Raw genomic sequence first — 26469 nt, 5'->3', positions numbered from 1 at the left:
AACACTGAGGCCAAGGCTGAACTGCTTCCCACGGGGAACAGTGAACTTTGAGTCTCCCACCCTTGCCCAGGAGGCACTGCCCAGGCGCAGCCAGCAGCCTTCAGCAGTCAGGTCTCAGACAAAGCACAGCCAGCCAGTTTAAATCAAATGTTAAATAAGCAATCTATAATCACTCTAGTATATGTTTGTCCCAAATCTCTTACATGGAACAGACTTATACTAAAAAATGATTTGTTATTTGTCTGAAATTTTGGACTAGGTGTCCTGTATTTTTGTTTGCTACATCTGACAACCCATCCTAGGGCAGAATATGAGAGGTAAGGGCTTTAAAACACTCTTCCTAATTTTATAAATTAGGAATTTGGATTAACATATACACACTACTATATATAAAATATATAAACAATAAGAACCTATTGTATATAGCACGGGGGACTTTATAATATCTTGCAAAAACCTATAGTGGAAAAGAAAATGTAATAGAATATACATATACATACACACATATGTGTACACACAAATATATAAAAATTTGAACCACTCTGCTGTACACCTCAGACTAATGCATTTTAAATCAACTATACTTCAATAAAGAAAGAAAAAAAAAAGTCCACCTCCTATCCACTAACAGCTGGCCCTGGATGTGTCTCAGTCGCTCAGTCATGTCCAACTCTTGTGACACCATGGATTGTAGCTATCCAGGCTCTGCTGCCCAGGGGTTCTCCAGGCAAGAACACTGGAGTGGGTAGTCATTTCCTTCTCCAGGGTGTCTTCCTGACCCAGGTCATGGATCCCCTGTCTCTGACCTCAGTCTTCTTTGTAGACTGCCTTGGAGCAGATCATGTAGACAGACCCTGTTGCTCCCCGAAAGCTTCTGGGAAAATGCTTGTGATCTTCCTGGGTTTGCTCTAACTGCCTCTGAGCACCATGTCCACCTGACTGTGGGTATAAGGTTGGCCGCAGAAGGCATCTGTGGAGCTGGACAGGTGTGTTTCCGCGGGGGAGGCAGTGATGATAGGCTGGATGGTGAGACTGGGGTGGACCCTAAAGCCTGGGGGACTGGTGTGCGTTAGTGTCTAGTTAGCACTTTGGGTCAGGGGTTTGAGTGGGGCGGGCAGCCAGGGATGCGGTCTCAGGGTGCCTTGAGTGTATCTTTCCCCCCTGTCTCTTTTCCTTCCCTCACTCTCTATTCATTCATTCTTTTCCTGCTCATCCCCTCCTGCTTATCTGAATAATGTGCTAGGAGTTTAAGATCCTGTTTCTCACAAGAGCACCGTGTTCATTCTGAGTTTGTGCAGCCCCTGAGGTGAAAGAACCCTCAGACGCAGTCTTCCAAAGCACTCCTGGGAGGGGTGGGAGTGGAGTGGGGCAGGGCCCTTCTTTCCGTTTTGGAACCCAACAACTTTACATACTGAGCTGGGTTAGGAAATAAAAAATAAAACCAAAAAAGCACGCAAAAAAATCTGAGTGGCTCAGATGGTATAGAATCCACCTGCAACGCAGGAGACCTGGGTTCAGTCCCTGGGTCGGGAAGATCCCCTGGAGAAGGGAATGGCCACCCACTCCAGGATTCTGGCCTGGAGAATTCCATGGACAGAGGAGTCTCATAGGCTACAGAGTTGGACAGGACTGAGACACTAAAACTTTCAAAGCTGAGAAGCAACTTCTTATACAATGTTGCATTAAATTCTAATGACTTAGGAATTGTTCTAACACTAGGAGACTCAGGGATTTGCCTAAGGTCACTGACTAAGGAGAGAGAGAGCTAGTTTTTATTATTCAGGCCAACTCACTTGCTTCCTCTGCAGAAGGTGGCGGTCACAGAGGTGTGTGAGATGGTGGGGAGGTGCACATGGGCCCTGATTGTTGTTTAGTCACCCAGTGATTTCCACTCTTTGCGACCCCAGGGACGGCAGCACGCCAGGCCTCCCTGTCCCTCACCACCTGGAGTTTGCCCGAACTCATGTCCATTGCATCTGTGATGCCATCCAGCCATCTCATCCTCTGGAGCCTCTGCACGTGGGGCCTGAAGACGACCCCTATTTCTCAGTTTCATTAATACACCTTGAGCTCTTGAATGCCCACGCGGATCACAACAGGGTCTGGGATAAGAAGGTCAAGAGAGAACCTTCTGGAGAAAGAAACTGTCCAACATGGGCCTCCGGACTAGGTGTGGGGCAGTTTCCTGCCTGGGTCCTTTCTCCTCTGTCAAGCTCACAGGGGCAAGTGCTTGAGAGCAGAGAGTCCTTGACTGGGTTTCCAGGGTGGACTCACTGCAGGCGTCTCCTTCCTAGTGGGGCTGTTGAGATATTCTGTTTAGCTGCATACACTGCAGGGTCGAGGTCGGAGACAGCCTGGGTAGTAACCAGTGAAGACGGAGTCCCTGGGGAGAGTCACGGTCTCTAGATGGAGTTCCCCAGCCGTCCATGGAAGGCAGCATTCAGGACAATGTTGGGGGGAGGTTCAGGGGACAAACAGAGGTGGCTTCTGGGAATAGTGTGGAGGCTTGCTTTTCTTTCCCAGCCGCTTCCAACCTCTGTTTCATCCACAAAGACTACTTTCATCTCATCTGTTTCAAGGAAGTGTTAAGTCAGAAACCAGATATGGGGTTTCAACAAGCTCATTTGAGTTAATATTTGGCAGGTGATACCCAGGTCTCAGGGCAGCTGGCAGAGTGGGGCCCAGGAGCTGGTGGGCAGATGACTCAGGACCCTGGGTGTCCTCACCTTCCTGGGTGGTCACGTGCTCTCTGGCAGCTTCCTCTTTGCCTGTAAACCGGCCTGGGGGGAAATCCCCGCCGGGTCCTTTAAGAAGCCCGGGGCCTCCTGCCAAACTCAGGGACTTCATCCTAGAGCACAAGATGAAGCCGGGCTTCCCCGGTCTGTTGGTCCTCCTGGGCCTCCTCCACTTGGCTGTAATGAGAGTTTGGGGGGTCACCACCACCTTCCCCTCCTTCCCCACCCCCACCTCCTTCCCCACCTCGAACTTCAGCTCCAGCTCCCCCCCTGACTCTGCCTGGCCCACCTCCAGCTCCAAGTTCCAGGTAAGGAGGCCCCAGAGTCTAGGAACTGCGTTCTGTCCCTTCCTTTGAATTTTTGGAGACCTGAATGTCATTTCACGGGTGGGTAGTCCTGAACACTCTAAAAGATTTATGACTCCCTTTGTTAACTGCAGGTGCCTTGAAAATGAATTAAAACCCTGGGTAAAATAATTAAATTGTTAGCAAGAGAGACAGCATTTTGGTTCTCCAGCTGGGGGCTTTAGAAAGAATCTAAGCTTTCAAGAGGTTCTCCAACCTGACTGTACTTTAGAATTGGGGTGGAGTGGAGAGAGACTTAAAAAATGAAGTTGCCTGGGTTCTAACCCAGATAACGAATGGTAACGGGATGAGCCCTGCCAAGAGAAGCTCCAGAAAAGTTTGTCTAGTTGATTTGCTGCCATCAGGGACCCTCGATGCTTCTGTTGGAGCCCTGAAAGTGACTCTGAGCCTTGTTTGCAAGCAGATGGGTGACAGACTAGGAGGAAGAGACCCTGGTCTTTGGGAAAGTGCTGTCACATGTGGTATTTCCCTGGAGCAGTGTTAACTCTTTTCAATCTTTCTTATAAGGAATCTTAACAGTCATTTCCAGTTCAAAATGACAATAGCAGGGGCGAAAAAAAACAAGACAAACAAACAAATGAAAAACAAGCAAGGGCTAGAAAGGGACTGGTCCGATGGCTCGGCAGGTAAAGAATCCACCCTCAATGCAGAAGACACAGGAGACCCAGGTTTGATCCCTGAGTCGGGAAGATCCCCTGGAGGAGGAAATGGCAACCCACTCCGGTATTCTGGCCTGGAGAATCCCATGGACAGAGGAGCCTGGCAGGCTATAGTCCATGGGATCGTGAAGAGTCGGAACCGTCACTGGGACGTACGGTGACCTTAGTTTAGGGGGTGGATCTCCTTTGAGGAAGTGGGAAGAGGCCTGGAGGGGTGAGAGGTTGGGCACAGGAAGCAGCTCCATCCTCCACCTCTGCCCACATCAGCTCTGGATATTTCTGTAGGAGTCCTACTCTGTAACGACTAGGCTTTCTGTGCTATGGTGTGATTTCTGTCCTCTGTATTTCTATGATCTTTATTCACATTTCAGGTGGCTGCTTACGTGATCATTGGATGGGAAGGGCCAATAGGAAAAGAGGAGGAAAAGGCTTTTGTTTGTTTCCATTTCATCATCAGAATCTCAAGGCAATGAAAACCATTTGATAACCTCAAGGCAGTTATCAAGTGGTTTGCATAGGGCTCAAATAGAAAAAGCAGCAATAAAGTTCTCTGAATGCTTTTTATAAATGCCATGACTACATTAAGTATATAATATATATTATTTAATTGCAGAGGTAAGTAAAATTTATGGTCCCATTATAGAGACGTGAAAACTGAGGCTTAGTGAGATAACGTTATTGGCTTAAAGTCACTAAAGCAGCCACTGATACAGCTCAGACTTAGCTGTCCATATGCTCAGTGCTCAGTCACTTCAGATGTGTCTGACTCTCTGTGACCTGTGGACTGTAGCCCGCCAGGCTCCTCTGTCCATGGTATTCTCCATGCAAGTATACTGGATTGCCATGCCCTCTTCCAGGGGATCTTCCCAACCCAGGAACTGAACCCATATCTCCGTGTCTCATGGGTTGCAGACAGATTCTTTACCCACTGAGCCACCTGGGAAACCCCTAGCTGCTCATGCTTTCCACCGTCTGTCTCCATGCAGCTTTCTTTATTTTCAGAGAGCATAGATGAAAAGTGCTCATTTTAAAAGAATGGTTTGAGAGCCATGAATATGCACCAAGCTTCTTTGTAGCCAGAAGCCACATCATTTTACTCCATGATACTAAATGATTTCTGGGGACAATGAGACCTAGTTAGCATTTTCTTTAAAAAATGAGGTCAGAGTTTGATCACCAATTAAAAACCAGCTTTTGGGTAAGATGAGAGCTAAAATACTAGAAAAGAAAATGTAAGTCAAGAAACAGAGAAACCCAAAGTGTCTGTTGTTTGGTAAGGAGAAAAATATTTAAAAGTAGATAACGAATGGTTGTTAAATTATACTTAGAGGCTTTAATTTCCTTCCTGGTTTACTTATCTGCCTCTGGTGAGTTAGTATCGCGACTCCAACTTCTTTTTTTAGAGCAGGCTAGGTGTCACTTCCACTATAAACCCAGTTTTCTAGGGCTGGCTGTCAGTTTGATGAGCTCTTTGGAAAGTGGTAGAAAACCCCTTTATAACTGTCATTGAGCTAGTTCCAAATGTATCATTTTCTGTACTTTGAAAACATTGAGTACCATTATTTCATGCCTTGAATCCTTACAGGCACTTAGACTTGGCTGCTAATTAGAGCCAATTGCAGCCTGAAATCACAAATGTGCCCCTCACCTTCTGCTGGCGTGCTCAGGGCACTTCAGATGCCTCAGATGGCACCCTCCAAAGCAGGGGTGGGGGTGCTGTCATGGTCCTCGTTTCACAGACAAGGTAAGGCTCCACGCTTCGCCCCACACAGCAACAGGCAGGGTCAGAACCACAAGCCAGGTGATTTTGTCATCAGACTACGGGACTTGTTGAGAAAAAAGGCACTAAGGATTTCATAATGACAGTGGGCCTGATTCACTGGGCAGGAATTGGGTCTTATTTGTCTCCTTTAGTCAGAGCCTGGAAAATTGTAGATGCCAGTAAATGTGAATTGAACACAGCTTGAGTGAGAATTGATTAGTGTTAGGTGTCTGTGGGGTCCACAGGGTGGATCATGTACCCTTCCAAAGGCCAACGGGACAAGCACTTATTTTTGCTGCCCATCCCCCACATTATACTCACATCGAGATTAAGCATCTGCCACGGAGGGAGACCCATCACCATTAGTTTCATCATCTCTGAATGCAAGGAACAGAAATATCTCTAATGGGAAACACTGATCAAACTTATGGACCATTGTGATGTCAGTTGAGCACCCTGGGCTGATGATAAACAGGATGGGAGCTGGGGAGTCCACAGCACTAGGACAGAGATGTTCAATTCAAGACAGTGGGATGGCTGTCAGCAGGGCTCATAATTATTTGCCTGCCTTTCAGGTGAACTTCAGGATGAAAAGTTGTGAGCTGGTGGTTTCTAGTAGATTGTCTAGAAACTGCTTGATGATCTCTACTGTATGGGGAGTTGACAGAGCTTTTTCAAAAACTCTCAGAATGGTCCAACCCTGTCTTCTGCAGCTAACTGACCTCCTCTTGTCAAAATGCAATGCAGGACCTTTTGGTAGACAGTCGTTATAATAAGCTGTTTCTTCAAAGGCCTATGATATATGGTTCCTCCTGTAAAAACCTTGGCATCCTTAACTGGAGGCTTTCTACCTTCCATGTGAGTGATAAAGCTGGCTTCCAGGGAGGCTGGCATCTCCCACAGGCTGCTGATGTGACCTGTCTAGTCCTTATTTGTCCCTGGTAAAGACCCTTCCCTTCCCTTCCTCCCAGCCCCAGTGTTTAGCATAAACCTGCTTGTCCTTCCTCTTACTCCCCAAGGTTTGCAGGAGTGGGGTGTGATTGGCAAAACAAGTTGAGGCCAATGTTAAGAATTAACATGCCATACAGTGTTTTGGGTACAAATAAATATATATATTTGTCTTCCCTGGTAGCTCAGCTGGTAAAGAGGTCTGCCTGCAATGCAGGAGACCCTGGTTTGATTCCTGGGTAGGGAAGATCTGCTGAAGAAGGGATAGGCTACCTGCTCCCTTATTCTTGGGCTTCCCTGGTGGCTCAGCTGGTAAAAATTCTGCATGCAATGTGGGTTCGATCCCTGGGTCAGGAAGATCCCCTGGAGAAGGGAATGGCTACCCATTCTAGTATTCTTGCCTGGAGAACTTCATGGACAGAGGACCCCGGCTGACTACAGTCCATGGGGTTGCAGAGTTGGACATGACTGAATTACTTTCACTCACTCATATATATACATAATTTGCTCATCTTAAAAGAAGATTAGGTTAAAATAACAAGCAATTTGGGCTTCCCACGTGGTGCTAGTGTTAAAGAACCTGCCTGCCATTGCAGGAGACATAAGAGATGCGGGTTTGATCCCTGGGCCAGGAAGATCCCCTGGAGGAGGGCATGTATTCTTGCCTGGAGATTCCCATGGACAGAGGAACCTGGTGGGTTATGGTCCGAAGGGTCACAAACAGTCAGACATGATTGAGCGACTTAGTGCGCACACACGAAACAAGCAATTTAGCTTCAAAAGACTGAATTAATTGGTCCAGGGGTCACTGGTGGGCTAGATCTTGATTATACAAGCATCCAGGTTCAGCTTGTTTAGCAATTAGGGAAGGTGGCAGACATTAAATCACAGAGCACACAACCTCATCAACAGCCAGCGACCTCTGAAACTTTGAGAAGTGTAGCCTGCATCTCTTCAAATTCTGAAAACCATCACTTTGCCCTTGGTAGTTTCAGAAAGAGACCCTTTGGGCTGATGTTCTACAGGTGAGCTTTGGGCTTGCCGTCAGAGAAGATCATTGAAAGGCACAGTCAGCGGGCTGCCAAGAGTTACTCTGCAAAGCAATTGGAGTAATAAAAAAAATGTTAATTGTGCCGGGATCCCCTTGGGGAAGTTCAAAGGGGACAAAAGAAAAACAGGATCTTTCAAACCTGTCATTTTAAAATATGCATTGGCACCAAAGTGTGAGCCTGAATATATTAAAGAAACATCAAATATTTTAAAACGACTTTTCTGCAAGTGGTAAGCTGGAAAACTTTAAAAAATTTGTACAAAACCTTCAAACTCATACATTGTTCAGTTTGTGACAAATGGCTGGTTTGTTGCCATTTTGAAGGATATTAATTATATATTTTCCCAGGTGAAGAGAGAATGTGATTTTGCACTATACATCTTCACTGTAACCCCTGTCTTTGATGTTTTCCTCATTCTACTGGAAGGCAATGAGTTGGGACGGGCATAGAGGTGTAGGAAAGAAAAGGAGTAAGCAGAAGGAAAAGGGAAAGTGCCATTTACTGATCACCTACCATGTACCAGGGACTTGGTTTACATTACTTGGTTCCTCTTGGGGACAACCCTGTGCAGTAGATCTTCTCTGTTTGACAGATGAGGAAACGGAGACTTGAAGAGAATTCAGATCCAGTAACTGGCAGAATTAGAATTCAATCTTAGGCCTCTCATCACTTTAATTTTTTTTCCTTACATGGGGACAGTAATAATTTTCTTTAAGACTCTCCTGGAAAGGGGAACCACATGGTTTGCTTAACAGGTGCAGAGGTGGCTGACCACTGAATGAGCTGTGCCGTGAGACACGGTGGCAGCTTTGGGGTGTTTCTGTGACTCCGTTCATTTAAGTATTGGGTTCCATTTGCTAGCCTCTAAGAGAAGGGGACGACAGAGGATGAGACAGCTGGATGGCATCACCGACTCAATGGACATGAGTTTGAGTAAACTCCAGGAGTTGGTGATGGACAGGGAGGCCTGGCGTGCTGCAGTCCATGGGGTTGCAAAGAGTCAGACATGACTGAGCGACTGAACTGAACTGAAGCACTCTTTTGACAAGTCAATTTCTGCCACCCCCCTTGCCAAAAAGCTCACTGCCCAGCTCATCACTGATGTTGAACTTGTATTTGCAGTCATTTTCCAACTTCACCGGCAACAGAGATGACCGTGGGGTCTGCCAGTGCTCCGTTATCCTGCCGGACAACACCTTTCCTGTGGTCAGAGTGGAACGCCTGGAAATCACAGCTCAGACTATCTCCAAGAAGTTCGAGAAAGAGCTGTCTAAAGTAAGCATTTTACTCTTTTTGCCTCTCCCAACAATACCTTGTTACACCCAGACAACAGCCTTTTCTTCAGGGCTGTGTAAGTGGCCATTCTTCACTCTCTCAAGGAGCACATTTGCATCTAATGGACGCTTTAGCGTTGGCTTCACAGTAACCTGTGGAGTTCCTTATAGCAGGAGGGGTGAGCCCGCAGGACAAAGACGGGGTGGAGATGATTCGCCCCACAGGATAAGCTCTCGTCAGTAGCGTGGTGTGCAGGAAGCTGGAAGGAAGCCTGTAAATTTCAACCCTGCAAACTTCATTTGGCTTTGTGGTTTCTTCTTCCTTTTGGTCTTCTTCTTTGGTGTTCTTCCAGCTTTGCCTTCTTTTCTTTCCTCTCCTCTGTCCTTAGGTTCTGTCTTCCTGTCCTTGCGTTTTTCTCATCCTCTTCCTATTCCATTCCTTCTTCCCTTCCTTTCTATTTCCCCTCTCACCTCAGTCCTTTCCTCTTCTTTCTCGTTTTGTTTTCATTTTTCACTCTTGTGGGTCTTCTCTTGCACGGTCTCTCCCCTTCCTTCTCTCCCCTCCCCCGAATCTCCCTCTCACCTTCCCCCCTCTCCCCACTTTTCCTCCCTTCCTCCTGTTTTGTCTCTTCCATCTCTGCCTCTCTCTCTTTCTTGGGGTTAGCCTCTGTTGTCTCAGCAGGGACATTATATCAGATAAATCTCGCATTAACCCCAAATTGAAGACTTTCCTGGGAATTTGAATCTAGTAGGTCACTAAGCCTTAGTAGAAACCTCCCGAACCCCTGATTACTGCTTTCTTCAGCCCGAGGACATCATATCCCTGAGTTAGCCCTTCTCCGAGCTGGTTGGAACAATGAACTTGGCATTCCAGTTTTGGCCCCTTTAACCCTTTTAGCCAAGTCAAAATCAGTTAGAAAGGCTCCTGCTTTCTGCACAGGTGAAGTCCACACTAGGCTATCATCACATGATGCATTATTTACTAATAATACCACTCCATTAACTTACAAGGAGCTCTGGCTTTCCTGCAAGATTCAAAATAAGTTTTCCGAGAAATTTCAGTTCAGCTACCTCAACATTCAGCCTAGTTATCTTTTAAGACAAAATTCCAATGAGGCTGAGCCCCTGCTTTCAACCTGAATTGGTAGATAAATATTCTGAGTTTAAATGAGTGGCCAGGAAAATGTGTTTGACGACTCCAGGAGCCTAGCTTCTTAGGAAATAAAATGTCCTTGAATTAATCAGCAGAAAAGGCACAGCACTAAATTATAAATTCCAATCATTAATATTCATAGTCTTATTCCAGCATAATCAAGTACAGATAAGAAGTTATGCATAAAAACATAACAAGTGGAGGAAAATCCTAGGTAAGGATCTTTTCAGTTAGAGTCATTTGCTTTGAAATAGTGGAAGCTACTGATTTGCATGTCTTCTTGGCTGGCAGGGATGTGAAGGGCTGTTTGAAACCCCAGGCTGCTCCAGGGAGAGGTTTGTGAATCTGGGATATATAATCCTAATCCTGTGAGGGGGGCAGGAGGCACCTGCCTTGCTAATAATTGATGGGGAAGAAGTATAGAGTAGATGAAGAAACTTTCAGTTCCGAAAGTGTCAGGAGCTGGTCCTAAAATGAATTCTCAACTGAGGCCTAAGAAAGGAACTGACCTGCCCCCTGAGATTTACATAATGGATTCAGGCTGTGCCAGCTAAGGATGACAACAGTAACATAAACAACTTCCCTCTGTGCTTTTTCTGAATGTTTCTGGTTCTACACTCAATAAACCCTTTAAGGCAGGTAGGCCAGTGTTCTTTCCCCCATGGTAGGGATGGATCAACTGAGGTTCATACGGGTAAAGAGGCATAAATGTGAAGGTCTCTTGGCTGGCTTCGCCAAGTCAGGAATCTGGGTCTTGGAATCAGTCCACTTGTCTTTCTTCTTGGCCATGCTGTTACCATCCTCTAAGAAGAGACGCGTGCCTCCCTGGTGGTTCAGGGGTAAAGTATCCCCTGCCAATGCAGGAGATGCAAGAGACACAGATTCAAAGATCCCTGGGTTGGGAAGATCCCCGGGGGAGGAAATGGCAACCCGCTGCAGTATTCTCGCCTGGAGAATCCCATGGACAGAGGAGCCTGGTGGGCTACAGTCCATGCGGTCAGGAGTCGGACACGACTGAGCGACTAAGCGCAGCGCACACAGGAAGAGATGCAGCAGGTCAGTAATGCTTCCCGTCCAAAGTTATCTCTTCAGCTGAAGGCTTTTGAGTTCCAGGTGAATTATTATAGCTGTCCTTAGGTTGCCTTGGAAATCCCCGTTTGTCTGGAGGCCTGGGGGAATGCCTGTTTGAGCAGGCCAGTAGAAAAGGATTTGGACTGCCAGACATTGATTCATTATCTGTCAGGACACGGAGAAGACAGGGATGGCCCCTGCACAAGATGCTGAAAGCATTTGCTTTGCTGTGGTTTCTGAGATGTCCCCTTGTGACTGTACTTAGGAAGGAGACAGCACAAAAGGCGGCTGAGAATTTTTTTTCTCTAGAGGGTTATGGTCTTCAGGGCAAGTTATTTAACATGACACTTTTGCTAATAGTCCCTCATGCATGAGAGAGTTGAGGCAGCCTGGGAGACATTTAGGCAACCCATAAACAAACAACATCGATTGAGTGATGTTTTGTGCAGTGAAATATAATAAATTAAAAGGTCAGATTGAAAAAAAAGCCTTAAATCACTGTCTCTCTAATAATTGCTGTAATTTATAGGGCACCCACTATACCAGGCACTTAATATACATTATCTCTAGTGTTTGCAATCATCTTGTAAGTGTGATACCATTATCCCTAGTTTATAGGAGGAAACAGAGGCTTGGAGAAATTAAGGGATTCCCTGCCCATGAAGTACAGAAGTCTGATTTGTGTTTAGGCGGGTCTCGCTCCACAGTCTCACTTCATATGTCTTGATGATCAATTCACACTCAGCTAATCTTGTTGTTAAAAATATACTAAAATGACAGTATGTGGCAAAGTGCATTTACTTGATTTGAATAATCTGGCTATGGTGAAGATCACAGGTTTTGAGGAACTGGCAGAAACGGGAGCCAGATTAATTCTTTTGTCAGTGGGGCTGAATTCTTACCTATTGCAAGACCATGATGTAGAGAACAGCAACCAGACCCCAGTGGTTGTTGTTCTGTAGAGTCTGATCCTGAGCATCCAGCAATGATATGATATGTGCATAACAGAAGAATGAAAAACTCTGCATGAAGGGCTGAGGGTTTGAAGGCAAGCGTAGATGAGTCATCTAAAGCTCAAATTTGTAGTGATGGGGAGCTCTGCAGTGGAAATGTTGACCCAGGGAGGTGTCCCCTTAGGGCTAGATGACCCTGGGCAAACTGGGCTGCCTCTGCTGAGGCTGCACCTTCCAGAAGGAGCTGGGATGTTTCCAGAATTGTCCGTTCCATATCAACACTAGAGATCCGTACCTGCAAAGGGTGCAGACTTATAATCTCTTTAAATGATGACAGTGCACACCATGAAGTCTTTCTGGCCCATTCTCAGATTCTCTCCCACCTTCTATAACTCTGTGGATGATTCCAATTTTCCTGAACATCCTGGAGCTATTCTTGAAATGTTAGTTGACAGAACCTCAACATTCTCCCTAAACAGACCTTTCAAGACCCTTCACTCTGTGGCAGAAGCAGGGCAGGCCCACTGCACGCGCTCCGAGGCAGCAAACGTCAGGATCGGCCTTGGTGTGCAGGGCGAATCTGGGAGAGCCACATTTCATTTAGCAGAAATGACAGTTGAATCACTCATTTTTATAGAACAACAGCTGTGATATGCCACCAAAATGTTCCAGGAAAGCTGAGGGTGTTTCATTTGTTCCAAGAGCTGGCAAGGCCAAATGCCAACAAGAATATTCATTTTGCGAACTTCCATTTCTGCCGTGGGTTGGCACTTCATTATTATTATTGTTTTTCTCACAGCCAAAAATCTTATCCCTGATTTTTAGAGAAGTTGAAACCTGGCTACCTTATATCTGCGTTTGTGGTTTTGAGTGAGACTTGCTAGGTTTATACATATAACGTGTTTTTTTGTTTTTTTTTTTAACCTCCTTATCCACCAAAATGTCACCAGCCTTATCGGCCTCTTCTGATGGCAGTGAGCATCCGTTGCCCGAGGAGATATACTAGCAGTGCCAAGGGCTGTGTTTTCAACTTTCATTAAAATCCTCTTTGCCTGCAGCCCTAGGCCTTTAGGTCTGTGGCCTATGAGTCTACCCTATTTGTACAGTGGGGTTAAGTGGAAGGGCTAAAATGACAGAAGTTAGGGCTGCCTTTGGTATTAGAAGGATTAAAAGCTGACATCTGGCTCTGAATTCATCCAGGCCCTGTGGATCAGCAACTTGACATTAGCACAGTTTGGGGGAAAAGCATCACTTCTCTTCAAATTTTTAAGAGTGTAAAAACTGGCAACTTTTAATGAGCAGGTCCTTAAAAAAGCCATGGCATTTCTTTTAGAGATCAGATACTGAAAGAACCACCAACTGTGTTTATTGAAATATCCATTTGGAGATTCCAATTATACACTAAGCCACCATGGGAATTTTTGGAAGTATTTTAGCTTAATGATCAGACATTCAAATATATGCAACAAATGTGTAATTTAAAGGTCTGATTGCAATAATCAGTTCTTGGAAAAAACTTGGAATAAATATGGGGATGCAGTTAATGAAATGTGCACTTTATAGTAGCACATATCTCACATATTGTGGAGTAAGTTGGGTCTTTTTCTTTTTAACTGAAGTATAGTTGATTTACAGTATTGTGTTAATTTCAAGTGTACAGCAAAGTGACTCAGTTATACATACATATGTATCTGTTTTTTTTCAGATTCTTTCCCCTTATAGGTTATTTCAAACTGAGTATAGTTTTCTGTGTTACATGGTAGGTCCTTGTTGGTTACTAAATAGACATTTCTCCAAAGACATACAGATGACCAAAAAGCACATGAAAAGATGCTCAACTTCACTAATTATTAGAGAAATGCAAATCAAAACTACAGTGAGGTATCACCTCACATCCACCAGAATGGTCATCATCAAAAAGTCTACAAATAAAAAATGCTGAACAGGGTGTAGAGAAAAAGTAAACCTCCTATACTGCTGGTGGAAATGAAAATTGGTACAACCACTATGGAAAACAGTATGGAGATTCCTTAAAAAACTAAAAAAAAAAAAAAAAAAAAAGAGCTACCATATGATCCAGCAAATCCCACTCCTGGACACTCCAGAGAAAACCATAATTTGTAGGTTGAATCTTTATGGTACTTTGCAGAAGGCAGAGGGATTCAAAACTCATTGCATATGGTAATCAAAGAGGGAATTCTTCCTAGAGCATTTCTCCCTCTTCTAGAAAATAATTCAATTTAAAGCAGTGGTTCTAAATGGAGGGAGGGGGTGGTTGGGTGGGGGTGGTTTTGCACCTGGGGAACATCTAGCAATGTCCGGGACATTTTTGGTTGTCACAGCTGGGGGTGGGTGGGTGGTGTTTGCACTTAGAGGCTGGGGATGCTGTCAAATATCCCATAATGCACAAGAAAGAATGATCTAGCCCCAAATGTCAAAAGTGCTGAGGTTGTGAAACCTTGATTTAGAGCATGTGTGTTGAGTGGAAGAGGGTGGGCAAAAGCCTGATTCAAGTCTCTGTAGTTTGGAGAGTTAATATCTTCAAACATTAAAGTGGAGATTAAACTGTAGTTGCGATTGATGATCTGAAGCACAATTATTTTTAGTCTAGGCAAGTGTAAAAGCCACCTCCTTCCCCATGTAACAATAAATTCTTTTTAGTTTGTACTTGGATTGATTTTAAAAAATATCTAGTTAAATATATTTTTGATACTTTGCTTTACTTAAAAAAGATTGACCGCGATCAAATCCCTGAGGACTTGGTAGTAGAGGAAGGCTGCATGACACCTCCCTGAGAATTGACTCGAGCTGTTTGCCCTTCAGGTAAAGGAGTATGTCAAATTAATCAGCGTGTATGAAGAGAAACTCTTAAACCTGACTGTCCGAGTATCGATCATGGAAAAAGATTCCATTTCTTACACTGAACTGGACTTTGAGCTGATCAAGATGGAAGTGAAGGAGATGGAGAAACTGATCAAGCAGCTGAAGGTCGGCTTTACCGGAAGCACAGTGATCATAGACCAGTTGGAAGTGGAGGTACGAAATCACTGCTTGTGTATTAGTAACAAAGTCTCTTTCTCTGGTGACCCAGACAGTAAAGAATCCACCTGCAATGCAGGAGACCCAGGTTCAATCCCTGGGTTGGGCAGATCCCCTGGAGAAGGGAATGGCTTCCCACTCCAGTATTCTTGCCTGGAGAATCTCATGGACAGAGGAGCCTGGCGGGCTACAGCCCATGGGGTTGCAAAGAATTGGATATGACTGAGTGACTAACACTTCCACTCTTTGGTGAGCAAGTGCTAGGATCAGGAGAGGAATCTTTTCCTTCTGATGTCTAATTCTATACTTGTTCATGACCACCTAGCACATCCTGTGTTCTACTTTAGAGGGATGCCTGGCTTTGAATAGTAAATTACACACACAGGGAACATACCGACTGAGGGGTAGGTGTTGTCTAGTGGTCAGAGTCCCACTCCAGAGCCAAATGACTTTCAATATCTCTAGAAAGAAGATGATCTATAAGTGCGAACAATTCCAAGGCCAAGCTAGATCGGGGGTCTTCTTCATTCTGGATTTATCCTCATGGGACTTGAAAGTCGCAATTTACCTGATCTTGGACATGCTTGATCCGTTTCTTCTTTCCAATGAGCATAAAATCTTTAATCCCTCTTGGAATGCTTCTCCACATACTAGCAAGTCTATTTAAAGGAGTTTCTTGTAAGTATGTTTTTCTGAAGGCTTTTAAGCTCTGTGAATAAAGACCATCCCATTCATATTAGGCTAGGATAATTAGGCTAGGATAATTACATCAGCGAGGAGTTTCCTAGCACAGTCATGACATGGAACAGCATTGAGAATTCCAGCTCTGTGTTTTAGGATTCAGGCTTTCTCTGGCCCTCACCATTCATTAGGAACTTAATTATAATATGGCATGAGTAAACACGAGTTTACAGGGGAAAGTTGTCAGAGATGAACTTTAATGGACGTTTGGGGATTCTTCGATGGAACCTGTTCTCCATCATTACAGCTGTTAAAATCTTTGCCATTTTCTTCTTGTCACACACGTTGGCTTGAGATCCGACAGGCTTTCACGCTAAACCATGAAATGTATTCTTCCAAATGAAACCGTTTAGAAGAATCTTGGGTGTATTCTCCGGCAACCTTTCCCTAAGTGACAAATTCAGCCCTGGAATGTTTATGAAAAAAGTTGCATGATAACAGAAAATCGCTCTGAATTTTGATTTCCTTAGATCAGGAATATGACTCTCCTGGTAGAGCAGCTTGAGACTCTGGACAAAAACAACGTCCTTGCCATTCGCCGACAAATCCTGGCTCTGAAGAACAGGCTCAAGGAATGCGAGGCCTCTAAGGTCGAAAGTGCCCCCCTGCCCCCTGCGCCAGGTAAGGGTGCGCTGTCTTTCCCAGGCTCTGGAGGGGCTGAAGTTGGGGTGGGGAAGGGAGGATGGGATTTTTGCAATTCTGTGTTTATTCTCCTGTGCTTTTAAATCTCACCTACCAGTTCTATTTACAATCACCTTCTGGGGCACACAGAGGAGAAGCACGGACGATGAGTTGATTCAAAATAAAATCCACGAGTTGCACATAACTTTTTTGCATTTGCTAGCAGGGAGAACATCTCTATGCTGATGGGCTGGTTAGTGGGGCCAGGTGAAAACGTCTGCAATCTGCATGGCATCACTTCCACTGTCCTGAGGACTGTAGGGCTGGTTGGCCCATTTATCTGATGAGTCAGGTCGTGCCTTGAATCCTCCTTGCCTCTTTTCCATCTCCCCCAGCTTCCCTCTCTTCTCCCACCTCTTTATTTCTCCTTCCTGCTCCCATTAAATGCACATGCTGTGTAGCATGTCATAGGATTCAGTGAGGATGTAATGGATGGCCCAATGGCTTAATGGGTCAAGAATCTGCTTGCAATGCAGGAGACACAGGAGATGTAGGTTTGATCCCTGGGTCAGGAAGATGCCCTAGAGGAGGAAGTGGCAACTTACTCCAGTTTTCTTGCCTGAAATATTTTATGAATAGAGGAGCCTGGCAGGCTATTGCCCAAAGAGTTGTAAACAGTCAGACACGACTAAGCATGACTAAGCACGTACCCACATGTCCAATGCCATGTAGGTGTGTCCTACCATCTTCCTTAGACTGCGAGTTCTTGGAGGGCAGGAATGGTGTGTCCATCTCTAAGGAATCACCCTTGAAGGGGGGGGGTGGTTAGGTGTAGCATAGAGATGGGCGCCTGTAACTGAACTGCCTCCTTAAATGGAGTGGCAGAGTGTACGGATCGGGAGCTCGGCAATGGGATGCCAAAGGCCTGAGCTTCCCAGCTACACAGCCATGGCAAAAAGATCCTTAATCTCCTCCTTGGTAAAATGGAAGAACAGTACTAGGAACCTTGCAGGGTTGCAGTGAGGATTCACAAAACAATTTTTGAGAAGCTCACAGCTCTGTGACAAACCTTTATACACTGGCGATTGTCATTGCATTAATGAGGATAATTAAAGTGAACACCTTGCTGCAAAAAAGCAGAGCTAGATCCGTGTGCCATTCAGCACATCCTTCCAGGTGAACTAAAGCCGTAGTGTCCAGCCCTGGAGCCGGGGTCACAGGGAAGCTCTCTCTGCAAGTCCTGAGCATCTCAGCCTGAATGGGGACTGTATCCGTTCATCACATCATACAGCTCTTGAGATTCTCATTCACTCCTATTGTCAAGCTGCTTCCTTTCAGGCCATGCATTTCTGGATCCTTGTCATTGTCATAGGTTTCTTTAAGGATTTAATTAAATACTGCCATTGTTATAATCCTCTTGGTGTTGTTCAGAGGCCTATCTTTCCTTCCTCTGTGGTTGAGACTCTGTCACAATACGACACGCAGAGGAGGTCTGGGACAAAGGCCATGTTCTGTCCTCTGTAATAAACTAGGCTAAATGTGGTCTGGGATGAGCGGTGTCAAAGTCGTTGGAAATGAGAGCTCGGTCTGCGGGGCCCCGAAGGGCTCCCTGAGGGCAGGAGTCAAACAGTGACCCCCTCTCGATATGACCTGAGCATGTCTTTCTTTCCTCCCTTCATTTGTCCCTTCCTTTTTCCCTTCTTTCTCTCTCTCTTTTTATTTTTTTGAAAGAACTTATTTTCATTCGCTTGTTTATGTATTATTTTTGGCTGCATCGGGTCTTCACTGCTGGGCGAGAATTTCTGTGGCCGCGGTGAGCGGGGTCCACTCTCCAGCTGCAGGCGCGGGCTTCTCATCGCCGATGCTTCTCTGGGTGCAGAGAACGGGCTCTTGGTGCACAGGCTTTAGTGACTGCGGCCCGCAGGCGTCGTTGCCCGGTGCCATATGGGATCGAGCCCCCGTTCCCTGCCTTGGCAGGTGGATTTTTAGCCACTGGACCACCAGGGAAGTACCCGCCCCCTCCCACCCCGCCCCGTCTCTTTTTAAACCTCAGCAAACTGTCCTCATGGAATAACTTTTCCGGCAGTTTTCTATGCATCCCTTGGAATGAAGACGGTTTAGGGCAGGAAAGGAGGTTCGGGTCGCCATGTCTCAGAGGAGGGGGCGTGGTGGGGAGGGTGCAGCTTTTCCTGGGGTCACACAGATCACAGGTGATGGATCTGAGGCTGAGGTGCCGGACCCCTTCCTGCCTATCATCTGGGGACCTCCGGCGTCAGCACCTCAAGGCCGGTGGTGGGGCAGAAAGCACATTGCTTATTAGGATCTAAGGAAGAAAGCAAATGGTCAGTCTGTTTTCCTATTTTCGTTAGCTTTTTTTTCCCTAGAACTTTCCCCCAGGTCCTCAACACTTAAGCATTTGTGAGCCAGTCCAGCCCAGCTGTGTTGTTTAAACAAATTGGACGCAGACTCCCTCTCACTTTCCCACAACCTTGGCTGTAGCTGGACTCCTGCCAGGCCGCCTGGCCCTCCTCCAGCTCTGTTCATATTATATTTATGATGTTTATATTAAACTGACTTTTCGTCATGTTTTGAAATCAATTTCTTTCACTCGCTCTCCTTCTATTTGGACTGGTTGATGATGCAGGATTGGAAAATCCCCAGGCACCGCCACACTGTGAGCCTGTGGAGACTTTAATTAAAGTTACTCACTATTATGGGACTTTAAAATCTGGCCTGTTTGCTTTTCTTCACTGCAGAGTTGCAGAGAATTTAAAAAAAAAGAAAGAAAGACTCGTTGCAATTTCAGCTATAAAGTAATTCTCTGCTGTCTTGGCCCCTGCAGGCAGCTGCCGTTTGCTACCCGCATGGTCACCTTGATCTGAGAACCAATGCATAGCATTAGGGTTCGATAAAATGTGCTTTATAGATGCTTTATGCCACAAATGGCATCCTTTTCTGCTTCATTTCATAGAACTTCCTAATCTAAGATAATTGGCCTTGTGCTCGTTAGCTGTTTTCCCTAAGAACAACCAACTTCGGTTTCTGTCTGTGCTTCTCCCTGGATCTAAAGGACTGTAGATAGGAAAATGGGATGCGAATGCCTCAGATCGTCATTGTTATAGGTGGAGATGCAAGGCTCCGTGCTGGCACAAAGTAGGTGCACAGTAAATGGCCCACGAAAGATGTAGGCTGATTGGCCAAAATCCCGAGCCTAGGGGAGAGCTGAGCGTTGGGGAGCCTATATCCAACAATTCAGAGTCAACTTCATCTTAATTACTTTACGATTATGACCATTTTGATTGACTGAGTCTCACAAGTCAATTGTATTCTCATCTTTGCTCCAAGTTCAGTTGCCCAGGTGAGAGGGAGCATTGGTGGATCCAAGATTAAGTTTCCTTTTGTTGAGTGTGGTCAGTCATGTCTGACTCTTTGTGACCCCATGGACTGTTGCCTGCCAGGCTCCTCTGTCTATGGGATTTTTCCAGGCAAGGATACTGGAGGGGTTTCCCATTTCCTCTTCCAGGGGATCTTCTTGACCCAGGGATTAAACCCTCATCTCCTGCAGCTCCTGCATTGCAGGCAGATTCTTTACCCACTGAGGCATGTAGGAAGCCCCTTGTTTCCTCTGCTGGTATATAATCTTTAGTTTTTTTTAAAAAGTGCTGCTAACCATGAGACTTTAAAAAAAAAAAAAAAACACAACCAAGTTTGAGTATTTTAAAGTCTTACCTTGTGGCCTCCTAGGATATTTTCAGAATACCATGGCAATATCTAATAGCTTCCATGATGAAGTGATTGCCAAACAAGGTTATCTAGTATGGAGAATTCCTTGCATTATGTTCTGTGCAGTGAATACCAGGCTCTTGGAAGCATTCAGATATATTCTCGGGTAAAGAGCTGGTGTTTTTATAATTAAAGCTAAGGACACAACTTAGCGACTAAAATGATAACCGTAACAACAAAGGTGAGTTGGGGAGGTCTAAACAGTTCTTCATTCCATAATTTCGTGCCACTGTGTGGTTGGTTCTGTTCTGGGCACTTGGCTACCAGGATGGGTCCATAAACCTCCAGAAACCACTATTTAATGTAAACCTTCAGTTGTAACTTGATGTGATTATAATGCTGATCATTTATTGAGTTAAATGTACCTGTCTTCTGTACTCTTAACTTTTCTGCAGAGTAGGTATTATTATTTTTTCTTCTAACACAAGGAAGCTGACACTCAGAAGGTTAGGCAAGCCACTCAAGGATCCTCAGCTCCCTCGTGTTGGAGCAGGATTGGAATTGGAACCGGTCTGGCAACATTTTCACTGTACCAGGCTGCCTTCCTCAGATGCACAAGTGGAGAAAGAGCTTGCACCTGTGATTCCTGGGGTGACAAGAAAGTTCCAACAGCTCACTAACCTGATTAATACCAAATTATCCTGGCTTTCCTGCTTGTGGAGTAGCTGAAAGGGTACTTTTGTTCTCAGTTCTGTGGTGTATCCTCTTCCATCAGAAAACGCAAAAGATTCATCGGTCTTTCACAACTCTTGGGTCATGGTTGGGCAGTGAGTTGTTGTTCCAGTGGCAGGAAAAATTTGGGATAAATAAGGAAAGACATGGGGTATCTCAAGTCTTTGAAATGCAGGAAGGGGCTGGGAAAGGGTATGAGATAAAGCAGCGTGGGGAGAGGCTCAGTGTAGACGGGGTATGGGATGGGGTCCCTCTCGGGGCTAGATGAGACGGGCATGCAAGGCTCTATGCTGGCAGTGGGCACCAGGCTGCCTGTCAGTTTCATCCTTGTTTCTAGGATAGTTTGCAGCCAGGAGTTGAGGGAGCCTGCCGTAGCCTTGTCACTGATCTCTCACTGCCGTGGCCACATCGGTAGCATTGACAATACTTCGCTCTAGTCTTATTTCCTCTGCTTTTGTTGGGAGCCAGGGCTATAAAAACAGTCCAGAGGAGTTAGAGGATAAACGGAGGATAACAGAAAGGCCAAGAGAGTGTTTAGGAACGATTGTGGGCTGAGGAAAAGAGCTTTCACTTTCATACCAGGTGCAATTTTATGTTTTAATTGGAGTATAATTGCGTTACAGTGTTGCATGAGTTTCCGCTGTACAAAGAAGGGGATCAGCTCTGTGTCCACAGAGAGCCCGTCCCTTTGGCCCTCCCTACCCCCCGCCCCCCACCCCACCTCTCCAGGTATCACAGAGCACAGAGCTGAGCCCCCAGCGCTATGCAGCAAGGCTGCACTGCCCATCTAGTTCACACACGGTCGTGCACGTCTGCCAAGCCCAATCTCCCAATTTGTCTCAACCTCCCTTCTCCCCTTGTGTCCACACGTCCATTCTCTACATCTGCATCTCTATTCCTGCCCTGCAAATAGGTTCATCTGTACCATTTTTTTTTAGGTTCCACACATATGTGTTGATATGCAATATTTGTTTTTCTCTTCCTGACTTACTTCACTCTGTATGACAGACTCTAGGTCCATTCACATCTCTATAAATGACCCTTTCCTTTTTATGGCTGAGTAATATTCCATTGCATATACATGTGTCTTTTTGAATTTTTATAAGAGGTACAATTTTAATCTCTTGGTCAATTTGTGAAATCATAAATGTTATTATTATTATTATTAATAGTGGTAGTAATTTTTAAGAGTTTATTTTGGATCCTTCATATCTAAGGATTTCCCCCTCTGGGACAGAATAGTTTATTATCTTTAATCCCATGATCAAATGCTTGACTCTGTTATAGCACATAAGTTTTCCTTAACTATTTTGTTGCTGTTGGTTTGGGATATTTCTTTTCCAGGAGGGCAAGATTCAATTAAGCAAACAATGCCTAAGTCTTCTAACCTGCAAGAAAAAAGTGGCTTTCTTTCATTTCCTCAGGGTGAAGTGTCATTGAATAAATAAGTTCTCAGAAAGATATTTTAACTAGAAAATCTGGTTAGTAGCATATGGAAACTCAAACAGTTTTTGCTATCATTAAACTGAACACACTGCTAACTTTATTTTAATAATTCATGCATTGTTTCATAAACAAAAGCAAACAAGCATTCATCTGAGAGATCACTTTTAGAAGAGGAAATAATACTTTATAATTTTATTTATTATTTCTTTAGTGGAGAGCAGTCTCTTGGCTGAACATGCATTGCTTTTTTATTTATGAAATGGTGCATGCATTATTAAAATAAACCCGCGACTGTGTTCTGCTTAATGATATGCAAAATTATTTGAGGTTGGGTACAGAGCAGTTTCATTTCTCTACCTGTTGTATGGTTGGCTGGCTTTCCCACCAACTGCGGATTTATGAGAGCATTTAAGGAGCACATATTTAATTCCGGGACCAAAAAGCCCCAGCAGATTGGAAAAATAAATGCAGGATTTCTAGTAATGGTTTCACCTCTGAACAGTCCTTGAGTGAGGAGGGGAGAGAGGAGAGGCGTTTAACAAGGAAAGGAATAGGTCTTTCTGTGGCCATCAGAGGTGGAGACTCGGAGCCGGATGCTTTGCACCCCCTTGCTCCCCACAGTGTTAATATCAGGCAGTTCTCTGGAGCTCTGATTCTGGCTTGAGCTCACCTTGTGTGCCCTCGGTGGCTCCCTGAGTCCCTCCACGCATTTACAGCCAGGTTCTGTCCCCTCCTCCCTCACCTGCTCTACTCTAGGCAGCAGGGTGGGGAAAATGACCTCCAATGTACTTGGAGTCGACTTTCCTCTGTAATTCCAATAAAATTTCTGGTCAGCTTTTTAAGGGTATTTATTAAGATTCCAGAAACTGTATGTTCAAATCTTTAGATAGCTATTATAAAAATACTGGAGGATTTTTATTCTATTTTTTTATGGCTCATAAATGTCTGGGTTGGCAGGCATTTTAGAGGGAGGACTCTGCACAGGGCCAAAAGGCCCAGCCGGAGTCATTCATCAGGGTGTTTCGGGGAATGTAGATTCAGCGGAATGGTGAGTCTGATCCCACTTGATTGTACCCGTTGTGACAATGACAGCGTCAGACTGGGAGCGATGACGTGCTGGCCTGTCATTCTGTGGCACAGCAGACTATGGCTTATGAGCCACAAGGCCCAACTTGTAACTCTGCAGCGAGACGGTCACCACGTCATCTACGCTTTGGGCACTGAGAAGGCAATGTTGCCCTAAAACAACTTTCGTAACTTTTCAAAGCTGAAATCCCACCATTAGAGGACCTCTTAGAGGTCATCGAGGGCCATCTTTCTTTTCTTTTTTTAGCATTTTTTATTTTGTATTGAGGTATAGCCGATTCACAATGTTGTGATGGTTTCAGGTGGACGGTGAAGGGACTCAGCCACACACACACACGTATCCATTTCCCCCTGAAGTCCCCTCCCCTCCAGGCTGCCACGTAACACTGGACAGAGTTCCATGTGCTATATAGTAGGTCCTTGTTGGTTATCCACTTTAAATATAGCAGTGTGTACCTTGTCATACTGAGCCAAGTAAGTCAGACAGACAAGGAGGAATATTATATGACATGCCTTATATATGGAATCTAGGAAAGAAATGATACAAATGAACTTGTTACAAAACACAGACTCACAGACTTAGATAACGAACTGATCGTTGCCGGGGAGAAGGGATAGTTAGGGAGTTTGGGATGGACAAGGACCATCGTTCTGTATCTTTAAAATGCCATAGTAGAAACTTCCTCTCCTGGGGCTAACGTGGGCAGCATTGGTACCTGGTGTGGACATGCCCTTGGGGTACCAGGGAAGGGCAGAGGGACGGGAAGGGAAGAAAGACTTGCCCAGGATCAACTTCTCCTTCATCCCAATTCTCCCGGCCCTGGTGAATAGCACCACTGTAAGTACGGCTTTGTGGGAATAGGAAGGCATTCTCCTGTGATCTTGCTTTCTTGATTTCTCTATAAGGAAAATGAAATAAAATAATATTGCTGAAATGCATTCTCATAGAAGAAAATATATTAGATTCACCAAGTCTTCCTTTTTTTAAACTTTTTAAAGTGGTTGTTCACAGTTCCACTGTTCCCATTTTCCAGATTGAAGGCCCATCCACGTAAACAGGAGATAGTTCTCTTTAGAACTGATGGCACGTTTGCATTGAGACCGAGGCCAAGGGTAGCTTTTGCCTCTTCTCCATCAGAACCATGGTGTTGACAAGAAAAATGTCTATGGATTGCTTTGGCTCTTAGAATATTGAACTGTTTGTATCTTGTCACGCATTTTCTCTAAGAGTGTCCTTTTATTTGTTTTGTCCCTCTAGGGAGCTGTGCTCATGGTGGTGTGGTGAACATCAGCAAACCAGCTGTGGTTCAGCTCAACTGGCTAGGGTTTAACTATAAGTACGGTGCCTGGGGTCGGGATTACTCTCCCCAGAATCCAGGCAGTGGGCTGTACTGGGTGGCACCTTTGGATACAGATGGGAGAACTTTGCGATATTATAGACTCTACAATACAATGGATGATTTGCTGTTGCATACAAATGCCCGAGAGAATCAAATTTTGTATGGCCAAGGCGGTGGTACAGTAGTTTATAAGAACAACATGTATGTCAATTGGCACAACACCCGGAACATGGCCAAAATTAACCTGACCACCAACAAGGTTGATTTGACCCAAACTCTCCCTGATGCTGCCTATAATAACCGCTTTTCGTATGCTAATGTTGGTTGGCAAGACATAGACTTTGCTGTGGATGAGAATGGATTGTGGGTGATTTATGCAACTGAAGCCAGCACTGGTAACATCGTGATTAGTAAACTCAACGACAGCACGCTTGCGGTGCTCAACACTTGGCATGCCAAGCAGTATAAACCATCTGTCACTAACACGTTCATGGTGTGTGGGGTTCTGTATGCCACGCGTACTCTCAGCACCAGATTAGAAGAAATTTTCTACTATTATGACACAAACACAGGAAAAGAGGGCAAACTTAGCATTGTGATGCAGAAGATGCAAGAGAATGTGCAAAGTATTAACTACCACCCTTTTGAGCAGAAGCTTTTCGTCTATAATGATGGTTACCTTCTGAATTATGATCTTGCCTTCCGGCCACTACCCCAGTAAACTCTCATGTGTTAGGGTAGAGGGAAATAAAATTTTTACTGAAAAAAAAAAAAAAATGTGGTCTTCTCCACTGATTTAGGGGCTGGGAGTGGGATGGGGAGACGGGGCAGGGCTCAAGACCCAAAAGGATATGTGCTTAGTTGTAATATTTGGGAGTTGGGTTCTTCCAGGCTAGAGACTCAGTGCATTGCCTTATTGGATGAGCTCTCTTGGAAGCCATCTGCTTCCTGGGATGCATCTCTTAGACTGAATTAATCTGGAATTGTCTGAGGTCTTGGGCATTATGGTTCTAAGGAAAGCTTTGTGAGGTAACATCTGAAAATTAAGGGACATAAAGAGAACTTTGTATGGCTTTTGGCGATTCTTTGTACAAAAGAGGGTTCAAAGGCCAGTTCTCATAACCTGGGTGATTCTTCCACACTTGCAAGAAATCTGGGGCTTAACAGGCAGATTAGTTTCTGAAACTCCTTGAGGGTCCAAACCTTCAACTTTATTTTTTTTAGTAGTCCCTGGCATGATGTTTGGTATGTAGCAGATAAATAAATTTAGCGTGCTTGTGTTATATCTATGAAATGCTGAGTTTTCTGGAGAAAATTCTTTTTTGGCATTAAATTGTCTAATCAGTCCCAGATGAATTTACAGAGGAGGCGCTTGTGCTTTTTTTCTCCTGTTGGACACCTTCATAAGGGTCAGTAGAAGACTCCTACCTCATAACTTCATTCCAAAGGCAGCTCAGAAGATTAGAACTGGACTTAACAATCATTTCCTCTCACTCTCTCCCAAACCCTACTTAAAAAAATTAACTATTTTTTTATGGAATGAATATAAGATAAGCAAAACTAATTTTCTTTTGTCTCATCATAAACTTTTACTTTCACGACTCTAAGACCACAAGAAAAGCAAATGGCAGTGATAAAATGATAGCCTATTATAAAGCCCTTAGAGCGTATGTTAGACTTGTATTAAGTCATATCAATGACTTAATGCAATTTTTGTCTTGAAGCCTGAAACTTGTAAGAAAATGACATTTTTTTTTTTTTGAGAAAGA

The 26469-nt window shown here is 44.7% G+C and overlaps 1 protein-coding gene across 1 annotated transcript; it reads left to right on the top strand.

Moving 5' to 3' along the window:
- The first annotated feature begins 2657 nt into the window (after window positions 1–2657).
- OLFM4 (olfactomedin 4) lies at window positions 2658–25477 on the top strand. Its single transcript, XM_043478230.1, has 5 exons — window positions 2658–3043; window positions 8644–8796; window positions 14796–15008; window positions 16223–16373; window positions 24619–25477. The coding sequence occupies exons 1-5, from the start codon at window positions 2861–2863 to the stop codon at window positions 25419–25421; spliced, it is 1503 nt and encodes a 500-aa protein (XP_043334165.1). The 5' UTR covers window positions 2658–2860; the 3' UTR covers window positions 25422–25477.
- The last annotated feature ends 992 nt before the right edge of the window (window positions 25478–26469 follow it).

This window comes from Cervus canadensis, chromosome 9 (assembly GCF_019320065.1).
Source record: "Cervus canadensis isolate Bull #8, Minnesota chromosome 9, ASM1932006v1, whole genome shotgun sequence".
In the NCBI taxonomy this organism is placed as follows: domain Eukaryota; kingdom Metazoa; phylum Chordata; class Mammalia; order Artiodactyla; family Cervidae; genus Cervus; species Cervus canadensis.
Note: the sequence above shows the minus strand (reverse complement) of the source record. Positions and strands in the feature narration are given on the sequence as shown.